The sequence below is a fragment of the Chanodichthys erythropterus genome, chromosome 6, assembly GCF_024489055.1.
Source record: "Chanodichthys erythropterus isolate Z2021 chromosome 6, ASM2448905v1, whole genome shotgun sequence".
Taxonomy (NCBI): Eukaryota; Metazoa; Chordata; class Actinopteri; order Cypriniformes; family Xenocyprididae; genus Chanodichthys; species Chanodichthys erythropterus.
The window spans coordinates 531082-557626 of record NC_090226.1 but is presented as its reverse complement, the minus strand read 5'-3'; the positions used below and the strand labels follow the sequence as shown (position 1 = coordinate 557626).

The 26545-nt window shown below is 34.5% G+C and overlaps 1 protein-coding gene across 2 annotated transcripts in view; it reads right to left on the bottom strand.

Moving 5' to 3' along the window:
* strn (striatin, calmodulin binding protein) overlaps positions 1–26545 on the bottom strand; it is a 44113-nt gene that overhangs the window by 8891 nt on the left and 8677 nt on the right. The window contains exons 2-10 of one of the 2 annotated variants that reach the window (XM_067387624.1): positions 15822–15925; positions 12689–12762; positions 12455–12536; positions 9536–9712; positions 7910–8045; positions 7586–7748; positions 2466–2576; positions 788–931; positions 576–712 (exon numbers count right to left, since the gene is read on the bottom strand). In XM_067387624.1, coding sequence (XP_067243725.1) covers positions 576–712; positions 788–931; positions 2466–2576; positions 7586–7748; positions 7910–8045; positions 9536–9712; positions 12455–12536; positions 12689–12762; positions 15822–15925 — 1128 coding nt within the window. Of the gene's footprint in view, positions 1–575; positions 932–2465; positions 2577–7585; positions 7749–7909; positions 8046–9535; positions 9713–12454; positions 12537–12688; positions 12763–15821; positions 15926–26545 lie in introns of both variants that reach the window. The other variant, XM_067387622.1, reaches the window with a different exon arrangement.

Here is a 26545-nt window from a genome sequence, read left to right as displayed (position 1 = left end):
CTGAAATAAGTTTAAGTTGATGCACTAAAATTATTAAATGAAAAAAAAAAAAAAAAAAACTAAAGCTGCAATAAAAATACATTAAACCTAAAAAACCTAAAAAAAATTTAAATAAATAAATAAATAAATATTTGTAAAAATAAAAAAAAATTAATAAAATGACAAATGCACTAAAGATTAAACTAAAATTAACATGAAAATATAAAAATAAAAGCTAATTCAAAATATGAATAAAACTATAATAAAACTGACTTTAATATATAAAATATATACATTTATATACTTAAAAAAAATTGGATTAAAAATGCAAAATAATTCTATTTATTTCAGGGATGATACCTGGATGACACTTACTGAATTAAACATGTCATATAATGAGGTTATGATGTATAATGTTTCACACCATTCTGAACACAGCCAGAGTCACATGACAGTCCTGAATCCACTCATTGTGTCTAAGGCTGTGGTCATATATTGAGTTCAGTAAGTAAGTGCAGCAGTTGGTCTGTTCAAACGGACTCATATCTGATATGTTCACATCTGTATGATATTTTATAATCACACACTATACTCACGTCGTAGGACAGATTCTCGGCCTCGTTGGCCACCGTGAGTCCGGCGAGTTCTCCGAGACCCAGTTCGCTCTCCAGCGCCTCGTCCGTTCCCATGATGAAGGACTTTCCCGAGGAGGGAGGGAACGTCAGCGCTTCGACTGCAACACAATCACACACATGAGCTGTTTGCACAGGGCTGAAGTGGATCATGTTTGTGACGGAGGCAGAAATACCCTCATCTGTGCGGCCCAGCTGATGCTCGTTGAGACGGGGCAGGCTGGGACGGACCGGCGGCGCCACCGGAGGCTGGATGGACGACAAATCCTCTGCGTCACGCAGATTAGCCAGCATGTCCTGCAGTTTACACCTGTTCGGCCCTACAAACACAAAACAAGCACCTTTCATTTACTTCCGTGGGTATAAAACTCCCCGACAGAATTCTGCCCACCTCAACCAGACTTTTCCAATCATTTCTGCTTTAACATTAACTTTAAAGGTGGACTGTGTTCTGATCCCGGGGATTTGGCACAGATGAAATGACATGAAGCAGTGGAGAAAAATTAGTGAAAGAAAATTTGAGGAGGTAAGCGAGCGACTGATGTCCAATCTTTCCTTTCTTACAATGGAAGCAGAAGGGGTGGAGCCTGATTTATATACACACCCACTTGGGCGGAGCTAACAAACCACACCCCCTTTGGAGCACCAGCATAAAATGCAACAGAAGTGAGCAGTAAAGCGCTTCGGAAACAACAAACAGGAGAAAAGAAACAGCAGTTGTGTGAGAGATGCAGCTGGATCCTAAAAGAAGAGATGATGGAGAACAGAACAAACAGCGAGCAGGTGCTGGACGCGTTTATTCCGAGCTGCGCCGGTTTAACGGATGAAAAGAGAGAGAGAAAAGAGGCAAAGGAGGAGTGGAGGACAGGACAGACACATGAAGACGGATGAGTGACGGAAGTACTGAAGAGAGCTGCTGGATTTTTGTTTGTCAAACTAATGATTTTTGAGAGAAAGAAATTAAGAAGAAATTAGTGATAAACCGATATATCAGGCCAATTAAACGACCAATAATTGACCTATAACACTGTGACTTGTTGGCCGATGACTAGAAATGGAAATTGGTTTCCATTTTTAAACATCTTTGAATTAATAGATAAACTTATACTGAATCTCACAAAACCTGTCCAGACATGTTCGGGTCAGATTTCCTCAAAAAAAATTATATATATATATATTTTGCATAAAGAAATTTAAGCCTATTTTGAGGACCATCAAATCATCAGCAATGTGCTAATGAGAATTTAGGGTTAAATATGTTTAATTGTCATGAAAATAACACAAAAGTTCATATGCACTAAAAACATTGAAACCAAAACTCAGAAATTGCTGGTAATAACTAGCTGATGACAAACTGTGATGTTGGCTTGACAAAGCCTTGTCTGAAAAACTCTGAAAAGCTTGAAGTTTTTACTCAAATACGTCAATATAAATGTTATTAACATGTTCTAGCACACTGTTATCATGATTTACAAGATGCAGGCATGTTTTTAATGTGAAAAAATACAATGTATTTGTGCATCATGTTAGCATTTGTTGTCCTTCAATGCATTGTCAATGAAATAAAAAAATATTACATTAAATTTCTACAGTAAAATAATAAATATTGTATTAAACTCACCAGTAATGAAAACTGGGTGTGAAAATAATGCAAAAAATCATCCTTACATATACATATATTCACTGAAATGCATGACCCGGGCAGGATTTTGTGAGATTCATCCATATTTACAGCCTGTTGGCCTTCCTGTTCTCTAGATATCAGTGGTTGAAAGCCGACATCGGTTGACCACTAGAAGAGGAAGCAGTGATGAAAGAAAGAGACGGCGAGCGGGAAATTCCTGTCCGACTTACTCTTCACCCCTTTCTTGCCCTTGCGCTCCTTCTTGTACTGTTCCTTGAGTTTAGAGATCAGACCCTCATCCACGTCCCAGGACTCAGACGAGGGGCTCTGCTCTTCCTTCTCTACACGGAGGAGGGAGGAAGACACTGTTATACGCCACGACTCTAGTGTCACGTGGGAAGGATTCGTTCCTTGCTCTACAGACCAGTGTGTGTTTGATCATGGTATTAAATTAAAACAAATAATTCACATATTTCAGCGCTGCGCTCTTCCGGTTTGTGTTTCCACAGCATGAAGGTAAGATCTTACGGATTTATGAATGAACTGCTCGTTTTGAAATCTTCCCGGTCTACTGATATTCTGACATCCGCTTCAAACACTGAAACTTTCGTTAACTCTACAACAGTGCTTCCCAAACTATGGGTATTGCAGGGGGGCCGTGGATAGGCTAAATCAAGATATTAAAATAATTAAAAAAATTAAAATATTCTAATTGTTCTGAAATGTGATTTCTTCCCTCCTTATTACACAAACATAAAACATATAAAAACATTATTTTTTCACATTAGAGCGAGGTGAGATACATTACTTATTTTCCGTTTTGTCAAAAAGCCGGTATTTTAGTCAAATCTGACTAAATGTGATCGAGGATTTATAATTTCGACTCCTGCAAGTCCTTGTACACCTTACACGACTTTTACATGCTGAACCCTTGTTTGTCCTTTTGCGTTTGTGTGTGCGCGCGCGCATGCATGCAGAAGTGTGTGGATGTGTGTGTGTTTGAGTGCGTTTTAAATTACTTGGTTTTGTTTAACTCTGAAACATGAAATGTGGAGTTGCTTTTGCCAAAAAACGACTGTTGGAGTTATCTGCTTTTGCTAAAACCTTTAAATTTTTTTAAAATTTTTTTTTACATACTTTTAATTTTGTAAGTTACCTGTATTTTTTGGAGTTATTACTTAATCAAAACAACCCAACTGCAGTTTGATTGATAAAAAACATGATTTGTGAGAATTCATAAAAACTGAGTTATCTGTTTTTGCAAATGAACTCTTTAAATATATTTGTAAAGAATGTTTACGTCATCTTTCACAGGAATATAAAAATATTACATTTTATGGTAGTTTCTTACAAACTGGTTAATAAATGATGATAATTTTGTGCACAGAGACTTTATGAAATATATCTAATATACAAATATATATATATATATATATACTACTGATCTATATATTTGTTTATAATGGGCGGGGCGGGGGGGTGGTGGGTGGGGCCGTGGAGCTTTTGCTATGTTTTTGGGGGGGCCTTACCACTCGGAAGTTTGGGAAGCTCTGCTCTACAATAAGTAAATCCACTTCAGCAGCTGAATTCTCTTCCACAGCGATGCCATAGAAATACACTGAACTGCCGCGAGAACAGAAGGTGCGTGAGGAACATACACTTATAAAACAACAATGTACTAAAAACGGAAAAGTTTTTCCTTTGCAGTTTTTCACGTACAGACGTCAATGTTGTCAAAATGATCCCCATTCACACAAATGAATGGGAAAATTATTAAAAACGCTGTATTCTGCTTCCAGGCCAGTAGATGGCGATGTCACTCGGTAAAGAAACATTACGAGCCTATAGACCAGGGGTGTCCAAATTATGACCCGCAGCTCGTCTATTAAAATATATTATATGTGGACCGCCACGCATAATTTACAAATCGTGCAGTTTCACAATGTCAATATTAGATTTTAGGCCAAGGAAACGCGCCAAACGCGTAACGAAACAGCGCCACTTGTGCACACTGCACAACTCACGAGCTCACAAATGTGTTTATTTGCTGAGTGTCTTGAACACATGACCACTAAACAGCCAGTAAGAAGTGTTCGAGTTCGGCGTAGCGGTCTCAGGTAAAAGCTGCAAATATCATTGTTCTGTAAAAAGTTTTACGTTTTTAACTAAACAGCCTCTTCGAAGACAAGGTTCTGTATGTAACCTTACAGGGATCCGTCAGTGCTTCATATAGTGCGCAGCAGATGGTATTTGCTTCTGTTGAATCTGCTTCGTTTTAAAATAACCATGCGGAAAAACTACATTTCCCATGATGCTGTTCAGAAAATCCCACAAATCAGAGACGAAATTAGCAAAATGCGCCAAAAGATCTCTTTAACTCCACCCACTCCCATGAAGCATTGCCAATGATGTAATCTCGCTATGCTCTCAAAATACATAAATGTTTGTATATACAGTACAGTCCAAAAGTTTGGGACCACTAAGATTTTTAATGTTTTTAAAAGAAGTTTCGTCTGCTCACCAAAGCTACATTTATTTAATTAAAAATACAGTAAAAACAGTAATATTGTGAAATATTATTACAATTTAAAATAACTGTTTTCTATTTGAATATATTTGACAATGTAATTTATTCCTGTGATCAAAGCTGAATTTTCAGCATCATTACTCCAGTCTTCAGTGTCACATGATCCTTCAGAAATCATTCTGATATGATGATCTGCTGCTCAAGAAACATTTATGATTATTTTCAATGTTGAAAACAGTTGTGTACTTTTTTTTTTAGGATTCCTTGATGAATAGAAAGTTGAAAAGAACAGCATTTATCTGAAATACAAAGCTTCTGTAGCATTATACACTACCGTTCAAAAGTTTGGGGTCAGTAAGAATTTTTATTTTTATTTTTTTGAAAAGAAATTAAAGAAATGAATACTTTTATTCAGCAAGGATGCATTAAATACATTTATAATGTTACAAAAGATTAGATTTCAGATAAACACTGTTCTTTTGAACTTTCTATTCATCAAATAATCCTGAAAAAAAAAAATATTGTACACAAATATTTTGTACAATTGTACACATTAAATGTTTCTTGAGCAGCAGATCATCATATCAGAATGATTTCTGAAGGATCATGTGACACTGAAGACTGGAGTAATGATGCTGAAAATTCAGCTTTGATCACAGGAATAAATTACTTTGTCAAATATATTCAAATAGAAAACAGTTATTTTAAATTGTAATAATATTTCACAATATTACTGTTTTTACTGTATTTTTAATTAAATAAATGTAGCTTTGGTGAGCAGACGAAACTTCTTTTAAAAACATTAAAAATCTTAGTGGTCCCAAACTTTTGGACTGTACTGTATATATGCATATTTTGCAATAAACATGAAATATATTGTTTTTATATATATAATGAGTATTTTTATACTTCCACATTGTTTTTAATTCTGTTCACAGTGATTCATGAGATCTGTAGTTCACAGTCTTGTGTTTTTGTCAGATTTTCAAACCTTTTTTGGCTTCAGATCAGAGTTTGTAGTGTTGAGATTCTCCTCGTAGTTCGTCGGTTCGGTATATAACGCTTTAATGAAGACTTTTTTTGGGAAAGATTAATGGAAAAAATACCAATGCCACTGAAAAAGTGGGCAGGCGCTAGTGTGCTTGATTATTTTATGAAGTTAGTTGTAATAATAAATTAATTTTGTTTTAATTAACTTTTTATTTAGATTAAATTTTATGAAGTAAACAGCTACTTTATCATCAGGAGAAATAACTCATTAAACATTATGCAATCATTTAAGACATTTCTCCTTACACCCAACTGTTTTAGCATAAAGTGTTCTTTAAAACTGAGTCAAGAGTTTATACAGAACCTTTCCTACTAAGAGTGAAACGGGCCGTTTCTGTTCAGCCAAAACAACTGAAGCGAATGACATTCAAGTTACAAATAAGATGGAGAGGAATATGAAATCAACAGTCTAATTGGGAAAAGCAGTTAAAAAGGGCCGTTATAATGGTGTTTGCACTGTTCCTCAACGTCACGCCTGCATTATTATCATGTGACTGACGCCACCCTTCCAGAATAGTGCTTAAGTCATGAACTAGTTTTGGCAACGGTCTGAAAGTCTGAGCTGCAGTTTTCAGCACGATTTAATCTAAACCACAGACGAGACTGTAAAAACCCATCGATCTGCAGGGGGAGATGGACGTGTGAACGGGGATTCTGGGTAGAAAAATCAGTCCAATTCTCTTCAGAGACTCAACAGAGATGGGATCTGGAGGGCAGGGAGTGTGTGTGTGTGTGTGTGTGTGTGTGGAGCAACACACAAGGAGACAGTAAATCAAACACAATCTACAGGGACATCCAGTGCATTCAATGCTGTGCAGCCGTTCTGAAATCAAACACTGCAATCGACTACAATGAAACCAGTCGTGTGTGAGAAAGACGAGCTCGTGTTCCTGAATGTTCTGAAGATCCTGTATGATGCCGGAAAAACAGCACAGAATAATTCTGCAACACATCAGCACTGAATCTACAGATAAATCCCCCAAAACGCTCTGAATTTTTCAAAGAAATTCAATGTTTTATCTCTCACTTTTAAAAAAAAAAAAAAATACACAGAATTGTGAGATAAAAAGTCGCAATTACTTTTATTATATTTTTATTCTCTGACAGAAACAAACTTCCATTTTAAAGTGCCCCTATTATTCTATTTTAGAGTCTCCTACAATAGTTTTACATTCATGCAAAGTCAAAAAACACTTTAATTCTCTCATAATGCATCAGCTCTTCTCTCTCAGTGTCCGAAACGCTTCGTTCAAAGATTCGGTCTCTCTAAACCCCGCCTCTCTGAGAGCTGCTCTGCTCTGATTGGCCAGAAACCAAAAGCTCATTATCATATTCATTCACTCTTCATTATCACTCTTCCAGTCTCAAATACGACTACAGTGATTGAGGGCGGGGCAAAGAGACGCTGCTCAGCCAATGAAGACCAGAGGCGGCATTATGTAAATTAGTTTCAGGTTCAGCAGGAAGTGAGACTGAATTACTGACGACTCGTTTCAGCAGTTCAGAATCGATTCTTTATTTTGGGAGACAAAAACTCCATTTATCTGCACGTTATTGATCTTTGCAGAGCTTTTACATTGACAGACGGCTCTGTTACACACTACACGAAAGATAATATCCCAAAAAGCGTAATAGGGGCACTTTAAGTGTTGAATTGCAGACGCGGTTTATTTAGACAGTCGGTTCTTTAATTAAACTGTAGTCAATTAAAACTTTGTTTATTTGTCAGTATAATCTATAAATCATATTTCTGCATCCGTTTATTATTCTCACCCCAGTCAGTTCTGTCTCCAGAGGAAGACGTTTCGGACGCGCCCTCCATGTCCTCGCTATTGGCCAGGAAATCGAAGCCCTTCAGAACTTCATCTGTGTCCAAATCATCACTCATGTCTGCTGAGGAAGAGGAGGGAGACGGAGACACCTTCCTTCTCACCATCTATCCGAGAGAAAGAGAGAGAGAGAGAGAGAGAGGGAGGACAGGAAGCAGGACGTGTGACTGACGGCAGCTGGCGAGTGTCAGTTTCTGCATGTTCTCTCCGTGTGTCGTGTTCTCAGCGCTTCGTGACATCCTCTGAATGTGTGTGAACATCAACTCACGGTGGCGAGGTCGACGATGGTCTTGTTTTGTCCCTCACTATCATCATCATCGTCTTCATCGCTGAACTCTGCCGCCGCTTTCTCGATGAACTTGAAGGCTTCCAGCACCGTCGCCGAGTCCGACATCTCGGGTTTACTGTGTTCCAGACAAATAAAGACATGTGAGTGAACGAGATCAATGAGAGGGAAATCAAAGCAGGCTTTTCTGTTCTCGAGACAGTTCATCATGTTAGCCTTTCACACAGTGAACATCATTTCTGTTTCTTACCATGAATATAAATGTTTTTCATCATATCACTGATGACACAGTAGAAAAGAAGGAGAAATTGTGATATTATAATAATTGTTCTCAAAATCATCAATATTAGAGTTTATGGATAGAACTTGAAAAAAATGATGCAATAATATTCATGTGCAATAATAAAAATAAGCTAATAAATAATAAATTTTTTTATTTAAAACATCACTGTTTTAAATAAAAATAAATAAGTTACTTAAAAAATAAAGTTAATATAAGCAGAATTTCAAAGATTTAGATAAACATAATTATTTAATTAAAAAAAGTTAATATAGGCATATTTATTTTCAGCAATTTAAATAAAAATAAATAAAGTTAATATAAGCAGATTTATCTTCAATGATTTAAATAAAAATAAATAAATAAATAAATAAATAAAGTTAAAATAGGCCAATTTATTTTCACTGATTAAAAAATAATAAATAAAGTTAATATAGGTCGATGTATTTTCAAAGATTTAAATAAAAATAAATAAATTCATAAAAAAATTGGCAAATTTATCTTCAGTGATTTTAAAAAAAAAAATTAATTAATAAATAAAGTTAATATAAGCAGATTTATCTTCAACGATTTAAATGAAAATATATAAACTAATTAATAAATAAATAGTTAATATAGGCTGATTTATCTTAAAATATTTAAAATAAATAAATAAATAAATAAACAAAATATAATTATAGGCTGATTTACAATCACTGATTTAAATAAAAATAAATAAATAAATAAAGTTAAAATAGGCCAATTTATTTTCACTGATTTAAATAATAAAAAAAAATAAAAAGTTAATATAGGTCGATGTATTTTCAAAGATTTAAATAAAAAAAAAAAAAATTAATTAATAAAAAAAGTTAAAATTGGCAAATTTATCTTAAAAAAAAAAAAAATAAAGTTAATATAAGCAGATTTATCTTCAATGATTTAAATGAAAATAAATAAACTAATAAATAAATAGTTAATATAGGCCGATTTACCATCACTGATTTAAATAAAAATAAATAAATGACTTATAATAAATAAAGTTAATATAGGCTGACGTATTTTCAAAGACTTAGATAAACATAAATTATTTAATTAAAAAAAAGTTAATATAGGCATATTTATTTTCAGCGATTTAAATAAAAATAAATAAAGTTAATATAAGCAGATTTATCTTCAATGATTTAACTAAAAATATATAACCTAATTAATAAATAAATAGTTAATATAGGCCGATTTACCTTTAAAAATATTTAAAAATAAATTAATAAATCAAGCTAATATGGACTGATGTCATGTGGTCAGATCTGAACGCTTCAGACGGCCGCTGTGACCCTGCTGAACCCACTGACCCGATCATGGTGCTGGTGCTGTCCTTCAGCGAGGACGGCTCGGTCCCGTTCACCATGGGTTCGGGCCGCTTGTCTCCGGGTCTCTCTCCGCTGTCTCCGGCCAGTCCGAGCAGCGCTTTGACCCGCTGGGACTTCACATCCAGGATGGTGTCGGTGTATCCCACTTCCTGCAGGTACCTGAGAGAAACACAAACCGCAGTTCATATTTACACACTTTCATAATCAGACCAGGAAAAACTGTGACGCTCATGAAAAAACAGGAACATTTCAACCTGAAATCAAAGGAATAAAAACAAGAAATTATCGAATACAAACTATTTTGCATAAACAAATAACTTGACAAACAGTCTCTGTTGGGATGCTGTTATCGTTCCACGCGCGTTCAGATCAGACCCCAGCGTCTGTGTGTCGATCACATTACCTGCGGTCAGACCTCGCTCACTGCTGTCCTGCTCTCCGGTGTTTTATCGCCGTGAGGGAAAGAGTCTGACTGAACTAAATCTTTAGCAGCAGTTTAAGAAGGAAAACAAGAGAGAAAGAGCGAGAGCAGTGTGGCGTCTCCTGCTGTACCAGCCTCTCTCCAGGCACAGGAAACTGAACGAGCCCAAACAATCCTGCATTCATTCAGCCTTACTGTCACACACACACACACACACAGTGTGAACAATGTACGATTCATGAACTCTGAACTGATTCTTTGACTGAATCAGTCTGAAGTGAATCAGTGTCTGAATCAGTCAAACACAGAGAACATCACGACAAACACACATAATTCAGCGATTCGTGAAATCAATGAAACCAGCGAACTCTCATTAGTCAGCAGAGCACAAACACGGCTGTGAAGGCTTTTCCCATGATGCTTTGTCAGCGTGTGGGTGTTTTGTGTCTGTGTTAGCACTAATATATCATGAATTATACAGTATGTCTTATACAACAAACTTAAAAGTTTTAACAACGTTGCATCTTGGTTGCAGACATTAACGAAACTTTGCATCTAATACATTTTTATTCTATTTGAAATCAAATTTTATTGTATTATTAATGTTATTTTTTATCCTTCAGCAGGTTGACCTCGGTCTCAGATTACAGTGGATTACGTCACGCTGACTGTTTTCGTTCTGAATGGTCAAGTTAGAAGTTATCTTCTCAGTGAGAACAATCAATATTACACAAGCATGAGCTGTCAGAGCTGCAGAATTCAATATATACGTGTTTATAAATAGATAAGAGCGCGGAGGTGTGGAAGAACTTCAAGCGTCAGTGTGGGAGTGACCTGGACCGCTTTACCTCTGCCTGTCACTTATTCACTGCTTAAAAACAACCTCAATATGATTAAATTAAAATGCTAAAAAACATATATAATAATATCAAGATGATGTAAATCATATTTCTGTCTGCTCTCAGTAATTATTGTTTTTATTGAAGAAAATGGAAACTTATGGAATCACAAAATTACTTAATTTAATATTTCAATTTCTGAAAAAGAAAAAGTGGAAAAACTTAAACAATGATTTATTATTTATATACCAAATTTCTCCACCGATACCGATATCCAATTGTTCAGACTGATATCTGCCGATACCGATATTTTGGGGTTATTATATTTTTAAAGAAATGCAAATAAAACTTTATTCTCTCCATTTCATCAAGTTTTTTCAGAGTAACTGGTATCAATTATAAACAAACATTACTCAAATTAAAATGAATACACATTGACTAAATTAATATTTCTTAACTTTCTGAATGTTATCAATTCATATAATTACTACTAATATTGAACATCAAATTGATTTCTAAGCATTTTTTTTTACACAAAGCCCAAATTCAGAGCATTTTCCCACCCTCTTTTGATTGACAGGTTATATCAGCCCTGACTATTGGTTGCTTTTTTCGGCCGATACCGATTATTGGCCGATATATCGGTTCATTTCTACTATTATAGTATTTATTAATCATTTGAATGAGCTTTCATTTGTATATTTTCAGTTTTAATTTTAATTTAAGTTTGATTAATTTTGTTTGTGCTTGTAATTTTTATGTTTTTTTTTATATATATGTAGCTTAATTTCATTTCAGTTTTACTAATTTTGTTTTGTGCTTGTTATTTTCATTGTTTTATTAATATTTCTTTTTAGCTTTCATTTGTTTTAATTTCAGTTTTAGTCATTTTAGTACTTCAACTTATATTTTATTTCACTTAGCTGCTAAAGCAAAATTTCTTTATTTAAAGTTTTTTTTTTCCAATTTAAATTTCTCATTTTTTATTTTTATTTCAGCTTTATTTCAATTGACGAAAACTTGAATAGTTTGAATAGTTTTAGTTAATACTAAATTACACTAGTTATAATACTAACTATTTTTGAATTTATCTGTGCATTCATCGTATATTAATTTCTGGAATCACAAAATGAATTCATTAAACGCATCAATTTCTATTAATAAAAAAAATAGAAAACAAACAGTTTTGTAATTTCAAATTTTAATATTATTTATACAATATTATAGTATTTACTGATTATTGTAATTATTGCTTTTGTAAATTTTTGTTTTTTTATTCCGTTTTAATTTATTTTTATTTCTTTTTTGTAATTTTGCTGTGCTTTTATCATTTTTATTTTTATTTTTTTTGCTCATTTATTTTCATTTCAGTTTTACAAAATTTTAGTACATTATTTTAGGCAAGATTTCAAATTTTTTAGTTGTTTAAATATTAATTTTCATTGAATATTTCAGCTTTATTTCTATTTTGAATAATTTTAGTCAACAGTAATAACAACACTGGTCATAATTACAGCAGAAATATTAAAAATATCTTGTGTGTGTTGAATAGCTGTAAAAGGCTGGAGATCTTACATGAGTATTTTTTAATGTATCAGTTCATTCGTCACATGATTTCAGTGTAAGTGTGACATCACTCACTGTCTCAGCAGCTGTCGTCCCTGTTTCCAGCTCAGCTGACTGTTGGGCGGCTCAGGGAGGGCCTCGTTCTCGTTGCCCTCATCTAAAGGTGAAAGGTCACACACAGGATGCTTGTCAATCACAGTATATTTGCACAACTTCCTGTCTGACCACATTCTACATTCAATTACATGCAAAAATCAGGCTCTTTTTACACTAAATCTTTTGCATACGCAACACAAACGTGTGGTTCACCTGAGTCGTAGCTGGGAGGCTTCATGTCGCCCTGGTTGAGCTCCGTCCCGTACTTCAGCTTGTGGTACTTCGCCCTGCGGAGGAGAGAAAGACACAACGCGGGTTCAGAGCTTCCGTTGCCACGGTGACAGCAGCTCGCCCGCATCATGGAGTCGCCGCACACACGTGTAGGAAGATTCTATAAATGCCTCGGAATGTGAGAAGTCTTTCCTTCGTGGATAGCTCGAATACCACGGTAAATGAGGCTGAACTCTAACCCTCACGCAGGAAGCGTCTCAGATTCCTAAAACCTAAAACTAATTAAAGAGCTTTCAGCAGAGGCATTAATAACTGCTGAACATTTCGCCTAAATCTGATGGTTTGCAGGTGTTAGATTGAGAGAGGATACTTTACATATTTCTGTTAGAAATCCATGTGAGGATTTTGCATATAATCTGTCCTGACCGAGTGCACGTCACTGTTAAATATATTAATACATTTGATAGCATTGCATTGCGGGAGATTGTGTGAAAAAAACATGTATTTTTAAAATGGAAGTGGAATGAATATGTAAGAAAAATTAAATGCACAAAATTTCCGCCACTTGCAACTTGCTGCGTCCAAAATCAAATACTTTCGTACTATATAATATGTGAAAAACAGATGACCCGCAACTTTCGCAGAGATTCTGAAGTGTGCTTATGATGGACGCTCTACTATCCCATGAGGCCACGGGAGAGTGACGCAACTGATGCTGTGAGGTCACATGATAAAGACGTAGTACGTCCAGATTACATTCATACTATATAGAACATACTTCTTTAACAATCGTGAAGTTCAAATTCAGTTGTAGTATTTCTGATTTCAGCCGCAGCGACTGTCTTCATTCAAACGCCTGAATCATTGAGGAATGACGCATGTGACCTTCCAGTGAGTCATTGAATCAGTGACTCACTCCATTCGTTAAAAACCACAGATTCATTCAGTAATGAAGCACCTTCTGCTGAGGGTTTGTTTTGGACAGTTTTCATTGGTGAAAGTGAGCAAAAACAGACAATATTGTGTCTAAAATGTAACAATATTAACTTGTTTATTGAACTATTGCATAAAAGCATTATCATAGTTGCAGATGTTCGGAAAAAACAGCACTTTTACTCATGTGATATTGCTAAACTATCATATGATATAAATATGAGACAAAATCTTATACAGGGACATTTTTTGCCCTCATTTCTTGAATTTTAGTGGCATTTTAACAGCGTTCAAATAGCCTTCGTCAGGTCGTCCTGCATCATGTTCATAAATAAACCGCATCAGTGTAAGATGACGGAGAGGTCACGTTATTTCTATAATTAATCACACCAAATTAACGCAATAAATCGACAGCCTATAATACAAAAATGTTCTTTTTCATCCAAGTATTCTGAGAAATAACAGATTAATAAATTAGCAAAATTTGCAGTTATAACCTCGTTTTAGACAAAAGACTGAAAATATTTCTGATAAAATTTATCAGATAGATTCGAATGTAACAAAGCATTCATTTAATGCTCCAAAACTCAATATTCAATATTAATGTGGCAAGTAACTGCTTGATAGCAATACACAGTACAGTCCAAAAGTTTGGAACCATTAAGATTTTTAATGTTTTTAAAAGAAGTTTCGTCTGCTCACCAAAGCTACATTTATTTAATTAAAAATACAGTAAAAAACATTAATATTGCGAAATATTATTACAATTTAAATAACTGTTTTCTATTTGAATATATTTGACAAAGTAATTTATTCCTGTGATCAAAGCTGAATTTTCAGCATCATTACTCCAGTCTTCAGTGTCACATGATCCTTCAGAAATCATTCTGATATGATGATCTGCTGCTCAAGAAACATTTAATGTGTACAATTGTACAAAATATTTGTGTACAATATTTTTTTTCAGGATTATTTGATGAATAGAAAGTTCAAAAGAACAGTGTTTATCTGAAATCTAATCTTTTGTAACATTATAAATGTCTTTACTGCCACTTTTGATTGATTTAATGCATCCTTGCTGAATTAAAGTATTCATTTCTTTAATTTCTTTTCAAAAAAATAAAAATAAAAATTCTTACTGACCCCAAACTTTTGAACGGTAGTGTATAATGCTACAGAAGCTTTGTATTTCAGATAAATGCTGTTCTTTTCAACTTTCTATTCATCAAGGAATCCTAAAAAAAAAAAGTACACAACTGTTTTCAACATTGATAATAATCATAAATGTTTCTTGAGCAGCAGATCAGCATATTAGAATGATTTCTGAAGGATCATGTGACACTGAAGACTGGAGTAATGATGCTGAAAATTCAGCTTTGATCACAGGAATAAATTACATTGTCAAATATATTTAAATAGTACATAGTTATTATAATTTGTAATAATATTTCACAATATTACTGTATTTTACTGTATTTTTAATTAAATAAATGTAGCCTTGGTGAGCAGACGAAACTTCTTTTAAAAACATTAAAAATCTTAGTGGTTCCAAATTTTTTGTACTGTATATTCTTTTTTTATAACAATCTGCACTGAAGAAAAACATGGGCAGGATGTCAAAAATTTTAAAATAAAATACAGAAAACAAAATAATAGTTACTTGCAGCCATAGACTTGATTTAAAGGATAACATCTAGTAAATCCAGATTGAATGAGCTTCATCCAGTGACGCACATCAGATGATTTCAACATTAATGCGACGTTGCTTGGCAACCGTAAACAACGGACTCACGTTAGACTGCTTAATAAAGCTCTTGCTCGACGTGACAAACGCATGAAACACTCACAGAATCTCATCCTGCTTTATGAGGACAGAGAAATTAAACTAATCAGGCAGAAACGGGTTTGACAGGCTGTGGGCGCGCGCTGATGTAGAGTCCGTCATTACTTTCACCGCCGGAGGATTTAAGGCTCTATTCTGGTGTGTTTCTGCTGCAGCAGATGAGTTTTCAGAGGTTTCCCTGCATCTGAATGACAGAGAACACGTATAATTCGAGCAGAGCATGACTCATCATGAGCCCAGAGAGACACAGAGAGAGAGGAATGATGGGAACTGATCATCAAATAAATCAAAGTAAATAATGTTTGGATGATTAAAATCAAGCCGGGATGCTGTACTGACCTCTCCTGTTTCAGAGCGTATTCCAGCATTTTGATCCGCCTCACCAGGTCCTTCTTCAGGTTCTCCTGGCCTTTCCTCTCTCCCTGCAGGAATGCGATCTGAGCCTGCAACAAGCATATTTCAAATATTAATTCATACGCACTCTGGAGAGATGATTCAGAAATGGTTCAGGTCAGAAGTCTGAAATATAAACATCATGAAGTAAACCTTGTCATAATTCATCAGCATTGGTATTCATTGATTGATTTTTCCCTCAACAAATTTAAAGGGATATTTGACTCAAAAATGAAATTTCTGTCATCATTTACTCGCCCTCATGTCGTTCTGAACTCTTAAGATTTTTGTTCATCTAATAACAACCCACTGAAAGTCTGTTTACCCAAAACTCCATTTAACTTTAAACTGTGAACGATCTATTTAAAGGGTTAGTTCACCCAAAAATGAAAATAATGTCATTAATTACTCTCCCTCATGTCGTTCCACACCCGTAAGACCTTCGTTCATCTTCAGAACACAAATTAAGATATTTTTGATGAAATCCGATGGCTCCGTGAGGCCTGAGCAATGACATTTCCTCTCTCAAGATCCATTAATGTACTAAAAACATATTTAAATCAGTTCATGTGAGTACAGTGGTTCAATATTAATATTATAAAGCCACGAGAATCATGAATCATGATTCGACACACTGATTCATTTGTGCTCCGAAGCTTCCTGAAGCAGTGTTTTGAAATCGGCCATCACTAAATAAGTCGTTATTTAGTTTTTTTGGCGCACCAAAAATATTCTCATCTCTTTATAATATTAATATTGAACCACTGTACTCACATGAACTGATTTAAATATGTTTTTAGTACATTAATGGATCTTGAGAGAGGAAATGTCATTGCTCAGGCCTCACGGAGCCATCGGATTTCATCAAAAATATCTTAATTTGTGTTCTGAAGATGAATGAAGGTCTTACGGGTGTGTAACGACATGAGGGAGAGTAATTAATGACATTATTTTCATTTTTGGGTGAACTAACCCTTTAATTCAAGACTTTTTATGGCCTTAAATTTGATCATTTGAACATGTTATAATTATGCGTGTGCGTTTGATCCTCTTTTAGCTTGAAACAGACTTTGATTTGATGACAAACCAAATGCTGAACTGAACTGACCCACTAATCTCGTCCTGAAGAGTTTCTCACCATGTGACCGTTTTCCTTTGTTTACTGTGTGTTTTCCTGGAATGTCTGGAATTCTTCACCGTCTCTAAATGGCATGTTGGGCAAGCGGCCCGACTGTGACGGAAGAGAACGCTCAAGTCTGGTCATGACAGAAACCACCATCAGATTAACTTTATAAACACATGATACAGACCATGATCATCACGTTGATGAACGATTTTACTAGGAATCATGTGCATGTTATCTTGACGTTACCATAACCTCCAGATTCAACACAGTACTAACTAACTCAAGCAGGCCCCGCCCCTTTATTCTGCGCATTATTTAAATGAGGAATACTGTGAAGGAAACTCAAGATGGAGGCGTTCCAGGGCAACATTGCGCAGTAAAGAACGGCTGTTGTGTTTTCTCAGGGTTGTGTGATCATGCGTGTTCAAACACACACTGCTGTGGAGCGCTGGGAACCAAGGCCGAAACAAAGCCAGCGGTCGTGTCTTGCATAACACAGATATTTGCACTTTGGAATGTGGATGAAGATGTGGAAAACATCTCGAATCTACAGCGCGTCCATCAGACGCATCACTGACCCGGACAGAACCGCCCGTGTTTACTTGAGCAAACCCTGGACAGACCCGGAGGAAGTGGTGTGTGTCGAATCAAACTGATCAAAACTGTCAATATTTCGAAAGAATAAAATATCTAGCATGAAGATTTTTATCACAAATGTTTATTATTGTGATGCAAAAAAAGATTATTTTACTGTAGATCGCAGTACACTTCTGCAGGTAAAGAGTGATTTCATTACTTTCCTGCATGAGATTATTGAGAGTGCAAAATAGGATTATGAGATTATGAAAAACTAATGGAATTATTTTAAGCGTGTGTAAATACTGAATGTCTCTTTCTCTGGAACAGAAACTGCTAAAGCGCCTCAGGTCAGCGTAGAAACATGTTCAACAACTTACACCGGACTTACACACGACCTCTCGACCTCACGACACGATCCGATTAAAGCAACACTAAACTGGTTTAAAATCAGACGCAACATCGTCAAATGACGACTTCCTGTCAGCGTATGCACTAACATGAACGTCAAATGATGAATATAAATATAAAATCATACTGCTGAAATGAACTGTGAGGAAAAACATAGAAATGCTCATTTCATTTACTTGTCAAGGGCCTCAAACCAACTCATGAATATCTTTTTAAAGATTGATGTTTCTCAAAACGTATTTTTACCAGCGATTTTTTACTATTTCCAGAATATGTCACATTTTTAATCATCTGAATGTTTGTTTTATACTTATATTTTTCCATTGCTGTTCTGTTCTGAATAACGCTATATTTAAAGGATTTGTTGTGGAGTGGAAATACATGTTCATAGTATTTGTAAACATTAAGTTTTATTAAACTATATTTTATATTATTTATGAATGTAATAATGTAATGTAATAATCAATTAATTGATGATTATTCGTAGATATTGTTTTGTTTTTTATGTGGTAACACAATTATTGTATTTTCATATTTTATTTCATTTTATTTTTTATTAGTTGTTGTTCGAAATAAAAAAAGAAAGAAAGCAAGAATAACAAAGAATGTGTGATCTATACCAAGGCCATTATAGTTAAACTAAAACATTTTGTTGTTGATTTTTGTGTTGAAATACAACGAATGTTATGAATGTAAATAACTGAAATAAAATAAAATATATGAAAAACTTCCATTTTATGTCAGCTAGTTGCCAATGCAACCTCTAAATTCAACTTTATGCACTAAAATAACTCAAACTAAAACAGAACTTTATAGACATATTTAAAAAAAATACTAAAACTAACCAAAGATTTAAATGACAATGGAAAATACACAAATAAAAAATATTAATAAAAACTAGGGCTGGGACAAGACATCGATGCATCGTGAATCGAGAAATGATTCTGTATCGCGATTCTCTCTCGAATCGATTCTGAGCTTAGTTTTCAACAGCAGGTGGCGCTGTGTGCTTTAGAAACAGTCGTACTCTGCTTCCTTCCAATTCCTGACACACACCAACCTTCAATAAAATAATCATTCATAAACTTTGAAAAGTTTGACGCGAATTACACGTGTTCGCAGTGAGCTACATTAATCTCGCGTCATAAAAGCTTCTGAGGTTCAAGCACATTCTCAGATTCAGCCGAACGCTCGAGCGCTCTTCTTCATGAGCATTTGAGCGTGTGCTTAAAAACTAGTCTAGAGCGCCATCTGCTGTTAAAACTAAGCTCAGAATCGATTTGCGATGCATTTGGAAAATATTAGAAAAGAATTGCGATGCACTGATAGTATTGTCCCAACCCAAATAAAAACTATAATAGTATCTCAGTGATACTAAATTGTACACAGATGTGACTCAATATTGCAATTTTGACTTATTTTCCACAATATTTTACATCAGACAATCAATAAACAGTGAAACGAATCGACTCTGAATCTCCCGTCTCACATCCATTCATGAGATTCTGCAGAAAACACCAGAGCAGAAGAAGAACTGGGCCACAGACTCACACAGAAGGAGGACAGTCGTGGGGAATGATGGGAGAATTCCTCGTTCACACGAGGTGCTAATCATGGACTGACCCGTTAAAATGCATTTGCATTTCCTTCAAGTGTGTTTAACGACCTCAATAATTCTGCCTGTGAAGCGTGACTGAGGAGACTCGTCAGTCGTACCCTCGACCCTTTACTTTAAACAAGCATCTCCGTCCCGGGGGGGGCGACGCCGGCGGAGGAAGTGAGAGATTAAGAGCACGAGAGAGAGAGAAAGCGGGTGAATTCAGAAATAGTTCAGTGACGTCGACACGACCCACTCGCTTCCCCAGAGGCGTCTCTGACACGCCTGCCGAACAGCGGGAAACGCTGGAGCCTGACATCACGGAGCTGCGCTTTATTCATCATGTGTCGGGAGAAGACCAGGAAACATTCCCATCATCAAGAGCGCTTCTCAAAGGAACGATGATCTCTGGAGGATCTGACTGGCTCTTCCTTATTTAAAAACGGGTGTGTTTGCATGCAAATTACTGATGAATATCACAAAATGATTTTAAAAAATTCAAAGCAAGCATGATACACCAGGGTAATTATCGTTAGCTAAAACTAAAAAAATACATAAAAACATTTTCATGACTTGAAGTAAAATAAACAAAACTTTTTTAAAATTAAACTTGTTTTATTTCAGATTTCTAGTTGCAAAGGAAACATTGCTTAGTTTAAGTTGAAGCACTAAAATAAACTATATAGACAATAAAAAACAACAATAAAAATGACAAAAAAAAAAAAAACTAAAATTAAAATGAAAACAGAACATTTAAATAAAATCTAATTCAAAACATTAACAAAAAATAATTATATATATATATATATATATATAAACTAAAGTCACAAACATTTACAACTTATTTAACTTTCATCATATGATGAATTTCCAATATTTACACACATAGGAAATTGTCCCAATTATCACTTCCTGGGAAACTGGTGTAAAATATCAGTCATAAAAGTGTAAGTGTCTCTTTCTTCCTCCATCATAAATGAGTTTGTCTCAGAGCGTCAGACGAAACACAGTAAACGCTGTCACGTGATCTTGTGTTCGGATGCTGGTGTTTGTGAACACAATCGTGAATTAAACCAAATCATTCTGATGACAGACTTACATTTTATATAAATGTGTAATATTTATATAAAATGTATCATATACAAACATAAATATAAACATTTTGTTTGTCATATGTTTAGCATGTATGTCATAACATGAAATTTCTTTTTCGCATTCAATTAATTCAAATTTAGCAAATATGTAAAATAAATATTTTTATTTTTTTTATTTAACATTGATAATTGAGTATCAAATCATCGTATTAGAATGATTTCTGAAGGATCATGTGACACTGAAGACTGGAGTAATGATGCTGAAAATTCAGCTTTGATCACAGGAATAAATTATATTTTAATGTATATTATAACAGAAAACCATTATTTCACAATATTACAGTTTTTTTTTCTGTTTTACTGTTTTATTTTTGATCAAATGTGCATGTTACGGACTGGGGGAGTGTATGCAGGGGGCGTGTTCTCAATATCCCTGCAGTAAGTCATGTGCTGTGTGAATGTCAGGGTAAAAATTCAACTGAATTGCATTAAATCTGGTTGTTTTAACCAAAATTATGCTGCAAGATGTTTTTTTCAGCTACTTTTAAGTACCCTGTTATAGGCTAACCTGCAATTTTGCAAATTCTCTGTTTATTCCCATTAATTCCAATGGAAAGTTTCCAGCTTTGAAAATTTCCGGAATTTTGCAACCCTAAATAAGCCACAGTCACATAAGTTTATTGAGGGATTTATTCAGTAAACGTGTTTCCATCGTAGTTTATGCACACGTCTTTTTATCGGATAAATGTATCCGCCTCAGCTTTTAGAATTTATGCACATCTTGGTGTTTAAATTCAGTGTTTTTTTTTATGCAACATCCCAAAATGAGAACCTAAAAAGACAAAACCAGTTCAGACAGATTACGGACGAATCTTAAGCACTAATCGGACCTCTGCGGGGAGCGAGACGTAATCAGAGAGAGATGGGTCTGGAGAACCACACAAACAGGTCACGGCCGAGAGGAGAGACACCGCCGCCAGACCACTGCTAACCTTCACCAAGAGCTACAAAACCAGATGATTAGAGAACACACGACTGCGTCAATCTCACCAAACCAGTCTCTTATAAGCACCAAAACACACAAACCAGCTAGAAAATGAAGCCATTACGAATTATACGCAGTATTTTCATGACAATAAAGTACATTTTAAACCACAAGATTGTCATTGCAAAATACAATACAAAACAATTAATGAAGATATATGAATTTTGTTGCAAATAATATATGTACTCTTAAATACAGTACTGCAGTTAACACTTAAAATGATCAAGACACCTGCCGACAGACAGACTGAAGCAGATGTGTTATGGTGACAGAGACGCACAGCAGCTCAGTGACGTCTCCTCTGGTTGAGCAACAACGGTTTGATTCTGCTTGAGCAACTGAGAGGAGGAGCTGTGGTTTACTTGTGCGGTCGAGTGTGTTCAAACACTCACAGCAGCTCTGATCTGGGGTCGACGGTCGACACATGTGTAAGAGAGACTGAAGAAAATAGAAACTCACGAGTCATTAGCATCCAATCCACACGTCATCTCGCCTACATGAGCAAATCTGAGCTGTTTAAAGAGCGCTTCAGACCCTGATTACAGTCATCTGGACGAACGTTCGAGGAATAACTCTCTGAAACTGGAAAAGGAGACGGAAAGAGTTTGATACGAGGGTCGTGTACATTCCAGGGTTATTATCGTTAGCTAACACTATTACAAACATTTCTGTGAATTAAAATAAAGCTGAAATAATATAAAATATAAACATTAGTCGAAAAACCTAAACTAAATGAAAATTTGAACTCTTAACTTGGCTGAAGCAATGAAATTATTAACTGAAAACTGAAATAAAAATAAATTAAACCTAAATAGCTATATATAAAAAAGAAAAAGAAAAAAAAGAAAAAAAGAAATTCCTAAAAATTAAACTAAAATAAACATGAAAACTAAAAATATAAAAATAAAAGCCAATTCAAAATATTAATAAAACAAAAATTATACTGGTATTCTCAGGCTCAGTCAGAAATGATGCCGTATTTAATTTGACATGAATAGAAATGAATAGAAATAGATCTTCTCAAAGCAGAAGATCAGATGATTCATATCTAATGATTTAATCCGTTTGGCATAAAACATTATAAAACTAGATTCTGATTGGACGAGACACATTCAGTTATTAACGTTTTATGAATTCAATTAATTAGATATGCTTTTTGATTATTCAAATTTAATTAAATTGATTATTAAATAAACTAAATAAATTGTTAAATTGCATGTTTCATGATTTCAATTAATTAGACCATAATCATTTAAAAACAAAAACACAAAACAAAAAAAGAATTCAGAAAAAGTAAATCAGATAAAACGGAATTTGGAAAACACTAAAATGGATGTCAAAAGGCCTTAAAAATTAAAATATTGTTAAACTTTTAATACATTTTTGTAAAATTGTATAGTTTTCATTATTTCAATTAATTAAACATGCTTTTTAATTACTGGAATTTAATTGAACCTTTAAAATGTAAAAAAGAAAAAGTAAAATAGAAAAAATAAAACTTAATTTAATTTAAATAAGCCTTTTTGTTAAACTTTTAAATAAATTGTGGTTAATGATTTCAATTAATTAGACATGCTTTTTGATCACTAAAATTTAAGGTGATCATTAAAATGTAAACAAAAAATTATAATAATAATCTAGAAAAAGAAAATCAGATAAAACAGATTTTGGAAAAAATAAATAAAACGTATTTCAATAAGGCCTTAGAAATTTAAATTTTGTTAAACATTTAATAAATTGTTGTTAAATTGTATAAGTTTCATGATTTCAATTAATTAGACATGCTTTTTGAACATTAAAAATATAATTCAACCATAAAAAAAACTGAATCCAGAAAAAGTAAAATAGAAAAAATAAAACTTAATTTAATTTAAATAAGCCTTTTTGTTAAACTTTTAATAAATTGTGGTTAATGATTTCAATTAATTAGAAATGCTTTTTGATCACTAAAATTTAACATAATCATTAAAATGTAAAAAAAAAAAAGAAAAGAAAAAACAGATAAGATAAAACAGATTTTGGAAAAAAATAAAACGTATTTCAATAAGGCCTTAGAAATTTAAATTGTGTTAAACTTTTAATAAATTGTTGTTAAATTGTATAAGTTTCATGATTTCAATTAATTAGACATGCTTTTTGAACATTAAAAATATAATTCAACCATAAAAAAAACTGAATCCAGAAAAAGTAAAATAGAAAAAATAAAACTTAATTTAATTTAAATAAGCCTTTTTGTTAAACTTTTAATAAATTGTGGTTAATGATTTCAATTAATTAGAAATGCTTTTTGATCACTAAAATTTAACATAATCATTAAAATGTAAAAAAAAAAAAGAAAAGAAAAAACAGATAAGATAAAACAGATTTTGGAAAAAAATAAAACGTATTTCAATAAGGCCTTAGAAATTTAAATTGTGTTAAACTTTTAATAAATTGTTGTTAAATTGTATAAGTTTCATGATTTCAATTAATTAGACATGCTTTTTAAACATTAAAAATATAATTTAACCATAAAAAAAAACAGAATCCAGAAGTAGTAAAACAGATAAAACAGAATTCGGAAGAAAATAAAATGAAATTTGTGGCAAAAGAACAGATTTCACGGCCCTAGACAGGTGTGGATCCATCACGAGTTAATCTGATGAGGACAAGCCGAGATCGGCAGGTAAAAGCTTAAAAACGCCGCGGTCTAATCCGCCGCTGAGCCTCATTTACATGATCCGATCTGAGCCTAAAGAAATAAACACAATGAGTCAATCAGACAGCAGGAGAGTCCCTGTAAAACACGACAGAGTTCTGAATGAATGAGGTCGCCCTGATCTGCTGGCTCAGGGTTCCCATCCGGAGAGAGAGAGACAGCGCACACACAGCTCGCTCGCCCAAAATAGACGCTAATTTGGTTCCCGGTGCGGCAAACTCACAGGATATCCTCTAATGTGTCTGCTCCACAGAACCTGCACTACTTAGAGGGCCAGTTAATGGTCTCAGCCGTCTAAATAGTGAGTATGTACTCTAAAACGGCGGTATGGATTTATGTGCGCGCTCCCCGAGGGCAGGTGTTGTGCGTCAGGAACGAGTGGGAGGATTAACAGTGTGTCATCCTCTCTTTGAACATGTCCAACACAAACGCAGCTTCACCAACGCCTCAACCATCGTTTAGCAATTCAGATCAACACTTACAGGATGAACGGCGTTTGGTTTAGTAGAGCGCCCACATGCATTACACCCTACAGGACAGAAATCAGGTTTAGTGAAATATACAGGAGCTATTTTGGAGCAAACAACATTTCTAAATGGGGAGATTAGCACTGATTTTCTTAGAGAGGCAAAGTCACATTTTTATAAAGAAAAGATCGTCGGCGATCCTGATGTTAAAGGCAAAGTATAATAATGATGATTTGGCTCAGTACTAAACGTTCTTGTGTCCTGTGTGAGCATGTGACTTACAGACTGCTCTCTATACATCATGGGAAACAGTCCTAAAGCCTCCAGCAATCACAGCTCATGCGTCCGGATAATCGGACTGAAAAGCCTTGATGTAAACACTGAAGAAATCTGTATTGTAATAAAGCGCTGTATGAATAAAGGTGAATTAAACACGTCAATCGATCCGACTCCAAGTATAATTTCAATCGACCTTATTGAAAGAGGTGGTGAAATAATCCCATCAACAGCATGAAACACTTGAATCCGACCATTTCGTTCTCCACAGATCATTTATTATAGCTTGTCAAATTCGCTTTTGTGTGTGTCCCTTTAAATGCAAATGAGCTGCTGCTCCAGAAGAGGGCGGAGCTTTAACAGCTCAACAACAACAAAGCTGGAGAATCTCACGCAGCCAAAATGAGGAAATTACATTGTTCAAACCGGAGTCGACACTGATGGAGAGACTCAGGAAGAAGTTACAACTTTTAGACGTTTCTGAATGGTTAGTGGATAAATTGATGTAGTTGCTGTGGAGTTGACAATAAATAAAGGTGACTTAAACACGTCAATCGATCTGACTCAGCTGGATCTAATTTCAATTGACCTTATTGAAAGAGGTTGTGCAGACCTGAAGCATGTAAACACTTGAATCTGACCATTTTATGAATTGGATTCCATTGTGTCGTGATGCACTGATGACGATGTTCACAATTACGTACGTCTTACGAACATGCCTGTTTATTTACATCTCATGTCTCAAATTTGGAAACACTTTACAATAAGATCCTAGTTAATGCATTTTCTAAGTGTGTATGCGCTGACGGTTTGTACAGAATATGTGATTCAGATTAGTTTAGGGTTTATATAAACACAACGTTCAGAATCTGAAATCAGAAAATGTAACCACAGGAGTGTCACCTGACAAACAGCGAGCGACTGTTCAGATGTGAAGCTTTCTGAGCGTGATGATGTTTGACGAAGGCAGATGTGTTTTAGTCTCACACTCATCCCTGCTCTGATTTTCACAGCTCAAAACAGCACAGGTCCCAAAATCGGCTCAAACGTGCGAGTCACAAAAGTTCAGTGAGTGGGTCACATGACCCTCATGGAACACAACGCCTCATTTCTCCCAAATTCTAAAGCAGCATCACATGCATCTTTTGACTCAATACCAGAATGCACTGCAACAATCTCAGTAAGAAGAAAATAAATAAATACTGTTAAAATATAAATATGCTTATATTTCCATTTAATTAATTCTAATTCAAAGTGGTCCGTTTTACCGAATGTTTAAGTTTATTATTAGGTGCATCCCGATTTGTCATTTTTTATGGCTGGGTATTGAAACAGCAGCAGAAGCAGAATAATTCAGTTTAACTGCACATGTTGCAAGCT